This window comes from Linepithema humile, chromosome 4 (genome assembly GCF_040581485.1).
Source record: "Linepithema humile isolate Giens D197 chromosome 4, Lhum_UNIL_v1.0, whole genome shotgun sequence".
In the NCBI taxonomy this organism is placed as follows: Eukaryota; Metazoa; Arthropoda; class Insecta; order Hymenoptera; family Formicidae; genus Linepithema; species Linepithema humile.
In genome coordinates, this window is record NC_090131.1 from 3,341,861 (window position 1) to 3,355,624 (window position 13,764).

At 39.4% G+C, this 13,764-nt stretch overlaps 1 protein-coding gene across 3 annotated transcripts in view; it reads left to right on the top strand.

Annotated features, from left to right (window-relative positions):
- LOC105672225 (transcription initiation factor TFIID subunit 1-like) overlaps nucleotides 1–13,764 on the top strand; it is an 82,837-nt gene that overhangs the window by 39,959 nt on the left and 29,114 nt on the right. For all 3 annotated transcript variants that reach the window (XM_012367015.2, XM_012367014.2, XM_012367016.2), the window contains one exon: nucleotides 870–1,102. In XM_012367015.2, coding sequence (XP_012222438.2) covers nucleotides 870–1,102 — 233 coding nt within the window. The remainder of the gene's footprint in view (nucleotides 1–869; nucleotides 1,103–13,764) is intronic.

Below are 13,764 nucleotides of genomic sequence, written 5' to 3' on the forward strand. Positions count from 1 at the left end.
ATGACTCGTGCCGTGTCTCCGAATTCCTTTTGCGTACCGTTGACATTTCGCTACTGTTATTATTTGTACTAGAATTTGCCGATTCTCCGCTACAATGCCATTTCTCCGCGCGCACAAGCAAATTATGCGAAGTGACAGCGTCGCCATGATTATCGACAGTATGTGAAACGCGTGTAGAAAGCGATTAGCTATCTCTAAGCAGAATCAATAGAAAGCTCTCAGTGACTTATGTCACTTAATGCAAAGATGCATTCGCGCTCGCGATGCAGACTACCCAACGTGATCTTTCGGTCCCGCCTGACGTCTTGATCTTGATTACAAATTATCGCTTTTCTCCCGGTAATACTATTGGTAATCGAGCGTGTCAGATGAATCTAACGAGTAACGAAGATCCGATGCGATAAGACGGACTTCTTCTCTAATCCGACCTATCCACTCCCGCTTTTCATTTTATCACGGACGTTCTTCGCGACAAGACAGTAATTGATGAGCTACACGGGAAGATGCTAATAGTTGTTGCTTGTTGCAACATGTAGAATGTTTCTTTTAGTCTTCAAAATCTTTTACGAAAGCTAATAAAAAGTCTCGAGAGCCGAAAGCTAATGATTTAAAATTCCAATAAAAAGTTCAAGGGTCGGAAGGTTTCAAAATTCCGAGAGATTTACGATTCAGAAAGTAACAGGCTTAAAAATAATCGTGAGGAAACGTATTGCACAAATCGAATATTACCGCCGCGAGTAGGTGTATCTCGGCTTTCTAAGATAAACGCAATTGTTACGCACGAGCGTTTGTTTTTGTTAGACTTGATTAGTCACGCATGTTATTCTTAACGATCCCGAAAGATTAAACTTTACCGACGAATGCCCTAGGTGATGGAATCAAAGAAGCTCTTCAGCATGCAATTAAAGTCAACAAGGAAGGCAGCTGTCAATGGCCACGCGCGAGAGTCATTCCGGTTCGTGACGTTTATCCAAGTCCATCGACCACCTACATTCCACACTGCGTTATACTGCACAGGTGCTCGGACGACACCGGATGTTGCAGATCGGAAACGCTCACCTGCGTGCCGAAGCACTCTCATCGCGTCGAGCTTTCTTTCTACGTAAGTCCACCACATTTTTTTATTATTAGATTATTTACTTCTTTGTATTTCTGCAATTTTTATATTCTTTGATCAAAAAATTTAAGTATTTTTAATTAGAGTCTAAAAAAATCGATGTAGAATAGTGTTAAGAGAGAACGAAGAAGTCAAAATTAATTTCCATAAATATCATCAAAGTTCTGATATTATCGCCGATGCGGAATAAATTTCCCGCACTTTCAATGCGCTGGTGTAATTCAATGTACAATCGGAGACATGCGAGCCTGTAATAATTATTAACTACCGCGACGCATAATTTGTCGGGATAAAGTATTAAGCGAATTAACGGCATTGCGCGGATCGGATCGATTGAACGATAAACGCTCTCGTAAATGTGGGCCCGCCACATGCCAGATAAATCGCCGAGAGAAAGAGGCGCACGGTGCTTCCTCATCGGGCAAATGAGATCGATGTAAGAAGGAAGACTTTATCCGGCGGGAGAAAGTATCATTAATCGTGCAAACTGTACTGCGGACAATTTATTATCAGGATGTCTCGAAAGAAGCCAACAATATGCGGGCGTGATCACCGCCGCATATATCAACAAGTTTTTTCTTGATTCTAATGTTAGATACGTTGCGTAAACGATACTTTATACCTTTACGCTCGTTACATCGCTATAAACGACAATTGTTTATTTATGCATGGATTGTAGCGCGTTATCGCAGATCTGGAATGCACGCGCGAAATGTATCTATCTAACTCGCACAGAAAGAATCGCGATAATTGATCCAGTTCGAAATGGATGCCGTGCATTAATGTCATGAAACAAATAGTATCATAAACTGGTCCCACTTATGGCTAACTAAATCGTTTTTGTCTCTATCTGGCTACTGAATGCGCAATCCGACGTCGTAATCCGAGTGAACTGTGAACCACGAAGTAGTAAACGATCCCGGATTCCACGTTCAATAACTGCCAATCAAATTGTATACGGCGAAATATTTTGCAAAGTGCTCTTGCCAACATTACATCACCAAAAATAACGCTTTGCATACCAATTATGGCTTATAATAATTATTGAAATCATAGCTTATACAATATTTATACCAATTATTGTCTAAAAAAGTCAATCCCGTCTTCGCCATAGAGAATTGCAACAGCCTTCCCTTCGACATTTCTTACTCTTTGTATCATTAAGGCATAATTAAGATCGCGACGAGGCGGATAAATATGATTGTAGCGTGTCTTGTCGTGGGTTGTCAATATACGTTGGCTTTCGAACGCTGGCTGCTTAAGAACGCCGCGTCGCGTAATTTGACGGATGACACGCGCCGTCGTGCTTGGTGGTCCAGCGTGTCACTTTAGCCGACAGCTATACTTGCGTGCGCGTTTATGCACGATTGCGATCTCTCAGAAAATTATTATGTTCTCAATCGAAATTACGATGCTATGCGTGACTGTCCTTGCCGATTCGCGAGTTTAATGTTCGCTCGCAATCGCGCGCTTATGCTAATACCGACGGTAGACGAACTAATGAGACTCGTAGCGACGAAATCACAGTTTTTATGTCTCATGCTTTTTATTCAATATCGAATTTTTACGGGAATCGGTGTAATTCGACAGAGCGGGATATTTCGAGGAAAAGTTTTTTTTCTCCACCGCGATGCAGTATGTTGCAGTTAATGCACGCGAGAGGCCAAGCGCCGACAAAGGGCGCGAGCCTTAGACCTTCATTTGGCAAACCGGTAGTCGTGATTGTGCAAGTGATCGTATTTACGAGTTAGGTTTAAAGCCCGTCTCTGCAAACCGATACTTTGCAGCGTCGTTTCATCGCGCGATTATGGTGGACCTCCGGAGGATCAACTTCCACCTCGCCGCACACCATCATTCTTCGAGCCGGCTTGACCTAACCCAATTTCGGTTGCACCGAAGAGAAATTCCACGATACACGAATACCGGCTGGATTCTAAGTGAACACTGTACTTCGTGAAGCATAAATATACACTACGAATTATCGAAGTTAGCTATCTCTTTAATTAAAGACTGCATAAATATCGTATAAACGTCGTTAACAATTTTAATTGCTTTCAGATTTATACCTTGCGGCACAATAAATTCGTCACTTTTTGCGAATTTAATTTTAAACACGCCGCATGATATATGCAAGTGCTATTTCGCGGTACGGTGACTCTAAGGCATTTGCGTCATAAATATGCAATTAAAAGCAAACACAACAAATCTGTCCCTCCCTCATTATACTTATCGACCGCGACGCCAGCCAGCGTCGGATTAATTACTCGCCGGAGCTTTCATCGCAATTGCCGATTGGAGATCGGTTGGTCCCACCACCGATGTATTATTATCTCCGCGTATAATGAATACGTAATGTCGTAACCGCGCGTATGGGGTGCACCATAAGTCACTACGACACTGCGAAATCGAACGAATCGAAGGGACAGGCAATTAACAATTTAATGGGGTTTTATTAAAAGTCGCCACGGCCGAATGTTTGCCGATAAAAACTCACGCGCCGTAATTGCGTGACAATAAAGTATTACGGATGGAGTGCGTAAAGCAACCGTTAAAGTTGACATGCAGCAATTCGCACGAATTACATATCGGCGATTAATTAGTTCTTTGGACGCGGTATATATATATCGCGATCAATGTGAGTTGCGCTTAATTAATTGCTTTCCGAACACTCGTATCGAATTGGAATGCAAAGGAAAATTGAAAGTGAATGAAAGATTCCCGCTCGCGAAGAATATTGACCCTTGATCTCCCTTCTCAATTAATTGCGAGCAGATCTCCCTATTCCTCTAACTTTCTCTGGAAACTAGTGATTTGTAAATATGTTAATAGCGAACCCTCATTATTTCCGCATTAAGTTGTTGCGAGAGTAATTCAAAGTCTGTTACTGCAATCCATACGTTTTTTATCAGCATGTATTGATTGACGGGCGATTTTATAGCAATTATAGCAATCGTTATATCACGCGATTCATGAATCTTCATCGAACTCACATCAATGTTTCATTGACCTGCGCATTGACCCGGAATTCGAATCCTCCGCTACTGGGCTTTTAATGAATCAATTAATCCGGTGATAAATGCGCTCCATTTACATATATCGGCCACGAAACTGATGACTGATACACACTGTTCAACGTAGCGCCTTCTAATCGTCTGTTATCGCTGTAAAAGATTTTTGACACTTAAAAAAAGGATATATATCTGAAAACAGCGAATAAATGTGTTCAGAGATTTACAGATGAAAGAAGGCGATAAAATCAATTGTTCATCATATCTTATCACCCTTTCAGACAACTTTATACGAAAGTGATATTTTAATAACATAAGATCTTTTGAAAGCCTTATCTTTCAGCATATTGAATTATTTCGATAACAGTTGATAAAAGCAAACATTCAAATTGATATCATTCATTTTATAAAGAAAATTTTGCAGCAAATTTTTGACGGAGAAATTAAAGAAATAATCTCTAAATTTTTATTTGCTCATCGTTTTTGACGCACACAGTGACGTGCGACCGTTATTTTACGATCGACAATTAGTCTCGTCTTTTAACTCTCGCATTCGTCAAGCAACAATGGCCACGTATAGTCCTAAGAGGGTTGTGGTCAATCGCCATCGATCATCGCTTTGAAAGCGTTTAAAGTCTTTAACGGTCGCCACAGCCCATACTAATTTCCTCCTCGTAAAAATTAAGCTGTGAAACGATCGTGAGAAATTGCATGGGTGGACCGTTCATCCATTAGAAAAAGTGAAAGTGAGTTATATTACAAAAATAATCCCTAGCTAAAAGCTGATACAGAAGCTGATCTGATTACAAGGACCTACTTTCATAAACATTTTTAGATTTGCAGTGAAAAATGAAAATAGTACAAATCTTATTTTGTTATGTCTTGACCTGCCATAACGCTAAATAAACGAGTAGTTTCCACTCTCTCGGAGAAATATCGAAATTATTTATTTGTCAAAAATAAACCAGGGTTCAATAATACCCTCCTTAAGAACAAATCTTGACGCGATATAAATTCCAATAACCATTCACGCAATTACTCAGTAATTGCCAATATCGAGATGGAATAACGTAGATATAATTTGCATTTCGTTGCAATCACCGTCCAGTTTTGCCAACATTAGCATAAGTTTTTACTAACTGTGGGAAACGATAATGGGTTAAGTGCGAGAACGCTTATTATAAGTAGAAAATCATGCGCTTTTTAGAAATATCAAATTGACGGGAGCATTTCTGCAAGTAATTTAAAGATGCTTTTAACACGCTAGAAAATTCAATTAAAAAGTTACGGAAAACATTAATTAAATCTCTTTTTATGTTTTCAATTGAATTTTTATACTAATTTATTCTTATTTTTTTATCTTATTCTTGCTTCTGAAAAACATTCTACCGCCGATCAATCGGCACTTTCAGTGACACGACCCATCGCGCCGTTAATAGCGTAAAAGCACATCTCAACGCGAGAGTCTGTTGCACTTAAGGGTCACAGGCCTCGCGGCGAGGCGTACAAAAAGGTCGCAATTACGGAGACGAAAAATGCTGAGGCAAACGTCGTGGTGAGTGACAAGAGACGGGATAAATTTACGATTGGGGAATCGACGAACAGCACGGATATATCCATCCTCAAGCAAGCAAGAATGGATTAAGAGTGTCGAGAAGAGTGTCACGTTCCATCCTCTAAAAGGAAAGAACGGAGAGAAAGAAAAGCATGCCAAACACCTCGTCCTTGGGCAAAAACTTAACTTCGTAAAAAGACGTAAAAAGAATTGATAGAGTTATAAAGTCATGTTTCCAGTTTGTGATTATATTCTTATGCAAAAATAACATTCTTTTCAGAGAAATTCCGCGTGTACTATACTAGCTGTGCCAATTTATGCCGATATTTATCAAATAGGCATGTGAATAATTAAAATCACATGCCAAGTGAAATACGAAACCGTGGGTAGCAATGCATTTATATGTCAAGTCTGGAATTTTATAAGGCGCAAAAACGTTAATTATATGACCAAACGGCTGACGTGTACTTTCCTCGGTATCTTTTATCTCGCTAAGGATCACTCGATATATCGTTGCTCCGCTCACCAGTGCTTGATCGTCGACCAATCGAAAGCGCTGATTGTGATAAATGTACAGGTTCGGAAACCAGAGGTCATAGTCGAGAATGCGATAAATCTAATGGAATATGTCGTCCTTTTTATCCCTGGCAAAACGATAAAATATTGTAGAACACGTGCAATTCCGTTTGTCGGTTATCAAGAGTATACGGTACCACCATAAATTTCCGGGTGTATATCATTGCAAAATGATATCGAATTAATATTCGCATAGAGACACCGAACGTTTCCTGACAGCACGTACAACCTGCAAACTTGTCGTTATCTTCCATAAATTATCGAGTACAAATGATCTCTAAGGCATAAAGCAAATGTTGCAGCAAATAGACCAATATTTATACCGTGACACGAACCGGTGATTAAGTAGCGCAATCAGTTTAATAACACAGAACATCGCCAACATTGATATTTATTAATGATATTTATTATTGACGTTTATATAATGCAATTTCTGCGGAGGATAACGAAAAAATTATAGATTTTGTATTTATTTCTGTTGTACACTTTCGGATTTAGTAAATATTTTACTTATCTTTTCAACAGTGCATTTAAAAAATATAATTAAAATTTAAATAGAATTGACGACGTTATCAATGTATAACTCGTAATATGAGACCCTTCTCTCTAGAAACTACTGTATTTACTTCTTGCGGACACCGTGGCGCCGACGCCAAAACATCAAATAGCAAAACACCGTAAGTTTAGACACAAAGCAGTGCTTGTCTCTTGTCTCACTGACAAAAGTGAAGACACGTCATCCACCCGCCTTTACATCACTCAAAAACAGTTGTCGCGACGCCGTGCTCTAATTATCCTCTATTATTATCTTGCGCAACCCCTTTCGACGGCCACCTGCCGATGCGAGATTAGATTGCAATCAACTGTGCCCAATTTTCGTCTCTACGTCTCTTTAAATTCCCTGCACAGTTCTATCTGGATGTGCTCGATTCTGGCCAGTCCACACCGTGCTATTACTTCTAACTTGGTCCACGAGAATGAGTCAGTTCTTTGGTCGAGCCACACTTGGCCGGGTATCAAATTCGTCCCAGACGCTGCACGACATGCCGCGAGCATCGCGATGAGCGTGCGCGCTTAACGCCCAGGACACAAAGTGCCACGCCATGCGCGAACTTTAAGCTTACATATAAATATCGCAGCTTCCGCGGTACCGAAATATCGCTGATTTATGGAGTACCTCTGGATCAAGTCGCGTCCGGTATCACACGTGGCCGGGTTAGTGCCCGTCGATCATTAAAGTTTCTTTGGGGGAGATGCGTTTGATGGATGATGGACTCGTCAGCGTCTTTATGAGCGAATGTGAAAAGCCGCGTGTCGACGGCACGAGAGTAGCTAGTTTGCGAAATCGCTGGTAGTTAGTTTTATTCTGGTATCGGACGATAATCGCGGTGCAAAGCGGAGCCTAATGCACTTTTAAACGCGTTAAATATCAATTTACACGCTTCGCGGAAATCCATTGTCATCAATAAACACCTTGCCAATTTTCATACATACTAAAACCCCGATCTTTCGTCGGGTCTTCCTCCCGTTCTTCCTTTGGTGAAGAAGAAAGAAATTCGGAATGGTCGTTAATGGGTACCTACGCGATGGTCGGCGCACTCGAAATTAAAGAAGCAACCCGCTGCGGCCAAGATCCCTCGCATTTCACGGCATTTAATAATGCTAGCACTCGGTCGAGCTCAAACAATCTTCACGATTCGTAACTGGTCAAACAACGTGACTCGCACAACAATGAAAGTGCATCTCGAAAGTACGGACCGCATACGTTTCTCTACAAGGATAATCCCACGCTAATACGCTCGCCTTCCTGGAACCACTAGTGTTGCGGCGAAATGCTTGGCACAAAAAGAAGTACGATGCGTAACGGTCATCGTCGTCATTTGATATTCCAAAAGAAATGTGAACGTGAATAATAAATTAAGTACGTAGCGATACATTATACATGAAAACGCGATGTTTCATCGAATTCCATTCGCATGCGACATACGCTGTAACATTCATTATGACAAATGGTCGAGTTGAAAAATGAGGTCAGAACGAGTGACGTAAACAGATGATAAGCTTGTAAATTGACAGAATATTATATGCTTTATTGCAATGATTTTTTTAACTATTAATCAGAAAGAAACAAATTTGTTTCAAAACACGAAACTTCGAGCGGATGGGTGGAATAAAATTTTCGAATTCCCATCGTAGCGACAGATCCCTCATCATCTTATCTTAGTGTTGAACGCGGTGAAAGGTGTGAATTGTGCATCAGATAGGCCTTCGTGGAATTTACGTCGACTTGATTGCACATCGGCCGGATATATCGCGTCGGCATCGAGCAACGATTGCGCTTTCAGGATGACTCGTTATCTCATTTTTCGCGATTTGCGTAAATTAACGTCGCTTGTACATAAACAATTGCAACATTGCAACCGAGCATCGCTAAGGCGTTCCAAGAAAGGCACTTTATCAGGATATTCATTAAGGCAGCATCGGCTTAGTACAAATTTAATCAAGTGTTAGATAGTGCGAGTCTCCAATGTTAATTAAATAAAATTAAAAGATTATATTTTTTCACTAACTCATATTTTTCTAGTAACTCATGTTTTTCTAGTAACAATGTCCAAAAGTAAATGGATCATTTTACGAAAATAAAATAATGGTTTGAAATAAAATAGTGAATGCACTTTAAAAATGCCTTTTAAGGTGCATTAACTATTAAGGTGCGTTAAAATTCCAAAATGACCTGAATTTTTCGATATCGGTGCATTATTGATGCATCCGTACCATTAGTTATCGCATAAGCATTCAAAGTGCCGCACAGATGCCGACGTGCTGTTATGAGCCTTTTTTCAGAACCTTTTAAAATGTTGCTGGGTCAAAGGAAGAAGCGGAGTAAAACTATTTTTAGTAATCCCGGATTATCAAGCAAAGTATTTCTAACGAGTATATCCATTATTCTATTTATTGCGTAAACAAAAATATTTGATAATTATCAACGATTGGTATTCGAACTATTATCGAGCACAAATGGAAACTTGATGGTTTCCTAGGATGTCTAAAAAATAGACAATATCGAGTAGACTTTGACGAAGGTAGCAGCTGTAACAAAAAAGACGCATCGGAATCTTTGCCAAGAATTATAATGTCGGCCAATAGCGTTCCTCAGCGCGCACAACAAAACGAAAACGAGCCATTGTTTTCGTTTCATCTTCAGATATATCTATATATTCATGCCGAATGGTGTAGTAACTAGAAATTATGCGCAACTGCGCATAATTAAGACTGATGGATTAAACACGTTTGCGCGACTAACAACCGAGCAACGCGAATAAGAGTGGCAATCAAATGACTACGCGACATGATAGAGACACGTAGTAGCGATTCTAAATCTCGCCACCTGGATTTTCAGGATGAATTATTGAAAGGAAAGTCTCCCGGCACCGCATTTAGCACTGCAAATAGACTATCATAACTGACACACTTGAGTCACCCGTGTCATTTTAGTTATAAAATTCATCAAGACGCGAACCGTGCATGACAGGCATAATTAAGATACGTCGTGAATATATGAGAACGTTTAATTTTGCACAAAGTAAATTTTTAAAACAACATTGTATCCACTCTTAAAAAAGGCATGAAAGATCGATACTCGAATGTATCGAAAGTATTGTTGACGCTTTTCCGCGATGCTGATTGGTTATCTTGATTATTCTGACAGTTTAATAGTTTGAGATCGAAGGTTATTTTGACGGTTACTTAAAATAAAAAAAATTTTATTAAAATATTTAGATTTCATAATTATTAAATTATTACAATAAGTGCGCGCGCGCAGCGCGCGCTTGTATTGTTCTAGTCAGATAAAAAAACACATATACAGAAATTTAAAGATTGACGAGAAACTGTAAAAAAAATTTTTTCCGAATCCTTTTTTAAAAAAAAGAAAAAGTTCTCTTTTTTCAAGTTTTCTCAAATTTCAAGTTTCTTTTTTCATGGCGACTTGAGACAAATAGATGGCTTGTCTCGAGACTGTTTCGTAGGGTTCAACTGGCGACGTACTTATGTCAGATTCGTGACGGTTGTCACACGGGAAGATAAGAAAAGAAAAAGATGTTACATTCTCACAGAATGTGGTAGATCCCAATCTGAGACAAGAGAAAGAGAGAGAGAGAGAGAGAAAGAGAGCCCCAGTTATCGGTTTTAATGGTTTTCTTGAGTCGTCACTCTGAGCTGCTACCAGAAACTACCGGGCCACCCTCGTTATGTTTCTGAGTAGCCGGAGAAGGACCTCACGCAAGATTAACGATGCTCCCGGTCCGCAAGGTGAATGGGACGTTGCGTCAGTGTGGATATGCCCATCATTTTAATGGGGACATCACGTCGACGTGGGCCCTATTTCGGGATTACACCTGACTGAGAGTAGCCTGTCTCATTTTGACAAGTGTCTCGGCGAAAATATCAATCCCCGGATATGCGTTTTTGCCGTGCTAAACCTCTTAGTGAAATTACCTGAACACTACTTAAGTGCTCGAGTAATTAACGCAATCTCGAATAAAACCATTAGTACTAAACAGACAAAAAAAACGGCGATTATTGCGACAGCAACGATTTTTATAAAATTTTTCTCTTTTTTTACCGCGCGTGAGGAAAATATAATTAAAATTTCTCGAGGTATCAGCAACGACATTTAATTCTCGATACAAGATACTTTCGCGCGATAACAATTTTAATTACGAGTATGATTGAGCGTCAATGTTCCTGAAATTATTCATTAATTATTTTAATCGAACAAGTATTGCTAATAATATGAATACTCAAGTTTTCTTTGAAAGCGATTTAAACTGTTTTAACCATGTAATATTTAACGATTATTAAACGACTTCGAGATAACGCATATGCAACAAGAAAATTACACACTAGATCAATTTCGACGCGAGTCGCGCGATGAAAATCGAGCAAAGGATAGTTGGAAGGAAGAAGGAACCGAGTCACGACTTCCTTTTCCGTTGGGCCGTAGGGCCTCGCCTACTCGTGCTGACCCCGTAGGGTCAGCTGTCAGCTATCGATAGTCCCGCCTCGTACATGCCAGACATGCTCTCTCATGCTAAGCACCGTGTTATTTCTATTTTTGCATCGAGACGTCGATCTGAAGAACATACGTGCGCATGGTCTACTGCCTTCGCCGACATCGTGTACGCGTATATCCCTTCACAGGAAACGTCTGACACGTCTTTTAGATTGCGAACGAGCGGAATGGCGTTGGTCCCATCAGATACGCTCCTTTTGCGCCCAGTCAATGAAAACGATCGCTGTCTGTGGCGCACGGCCGTGAAAGAAAGAGAGAGAAATAGCTCTATCGAGGCTAACTTGGCACGCGTTAACCCGGTAAGCCGATGCGTAGAAAACACATCGACATTGTAACATATACCATGCGAACGTACTTATACTCGTGACAAAAATACGACATAGCAAAGAATGCTTTATATATGTGTGTTATATGAAGTGATAACAGATTTTACACAGAACTGCCAGAACTGCTTTATTTCATCTTAATCTGACTTGACTTGAGATGGTAGTGGCTGTCTACATGATATCAGTCATCACTGTCGTGCAATTTTCGCTACGCAATATCCGTTCGATTGGTACAAGAGGTCAAGTATGAGGCTGCATTCCGTAACTGGCATCGATAGATATGTTTATATCGATATGAAAATAATTGACTTGGCTACCCGAGTCTCAGGAAACTAACCGAGGCTGTTGTTCAAATTCACGCGATACCCTGCATTTAACCCTTGCGTAACCATCCTGTGACGTAGTAAATTAACAAGAGAAATCAAGAATTATCTACATGACAAAGCATTTTTTTTCTTAGAAAAAAATTTTTTTTGCAAAAATTGTTAAATTTTATTAATTTATAAACTTTGAAAAAATACTTTTTATTTAATTTCAGAAATCTCGTTAATAACAACGATTCGTAAGACACAAAACATATGAAAAGTGCCAGATGCAAACATTTGCGTCGAGGTGATTAATTTATTGGCAGACTTTGCCCATAAAATAATCAAGAAGGAAACAGTATACAATGTTCCACGAATCTCTATCAAACAATTTTACGAGTAATCTCAGACGAGCGATGTAATTTCTACTTGACATTTATTTCTTACGAGAATTTTCTCACTGTCTTGACTGTTTGAGAAACTATACCATAATTGTTATATTAATAGAAAAATTAAATTTTCTTTGGCCAACATAAATATCACGATATAAAATTTATTTGAAAGAACCTTCGTAACACAACAAAGTAAAATATTTAAATTTTTTTATCTTTAAAATCTGTATCGATATGATCTGTATCTTACAAGTACTGGTATTTATTTTTGTCATTGATTTTTAAAGATCCCACAATTTAATGTCTTCATACATATAAGAATGGAGAAAATTTCAAAAATGTACTATATATTTTTAAAAAATGTCATCTAACTCCGACAGATCCACTTGATGAAGAATCTCGATTAGAAATCACGTCGTCGAGTAACGAGCCTTCAATTAACCCTAATTACCACAGAGACGACGCGTATCTGCCACTTTTTCGATGTGCTTTCGCTTGCGAAACAACACACACATAACTTAATGACAGGTTTACAACTTAAAAATTGCGGAGCTCAGATTTAAGTATAAGTGCGATCTCTTCGATTATTTTTTAAATAAATTTGAAAATTGTTCTTATTTATAAAAAAAAATGCGTGGATATTTAAAACTAAAAGTATTTGAGATTGATATCTCGATGCAAAAATAGTAACTGTACTACTAAATCGACTTTTGCATTACATATCGGTGGACAGTGCGTCCCGCCTGCGGTATGTCAGTTTAATTTTGTACAGAGAGAATAAATTGCGCGAATAATCTTTCATACGCATCGTCAGTCGTGACTAGTTCGCGCAAAAGTAATTCCGCCGAATCGCTCGACTTTGACATACAGATCGGCTGCTTCTTTTACTTCAGGGTTCGTTATCGAAACGCGAGAAAAATTGACTGATTGTCTCTTGTAATTCCCTCGCGTACATCCTTTCGCGGACATCCGACCATCGGCCGACCACCTGCACAGATTGGACATCCTGTGTAGGTACTCGTGTAGCTCGTAATTTACCGTCAGATTCCTACCTTACAGTGGTTCTCAGCGCAAGCAGATCACGTATGCAGCCTGTTATTTGCATTTTATTCGATTGCATTTCGATTCGATTATACGGGTTGTTAATAGAGGAGTTAAGGGAGCCAAGAGAGCAAGCATGTGTGTGTGTGTGTGTCCATAATCATGAACGCGTAGTTTTTACGAACTTGAAAATAAATCGCTGAAGAATGTAATAACGCATGAAATTTTAATGATAAAAAGGCTTCTATATCCATCAAATAGAAAAGAAAATGTAGCTATATAAAACGGCAAATGGCACGGGTCGTGCAAAGAAATTCTCGAGATAGACGCGGTTGTAAAATCGCCGTAAGTCTGGCTTTTTCAAAGGCGC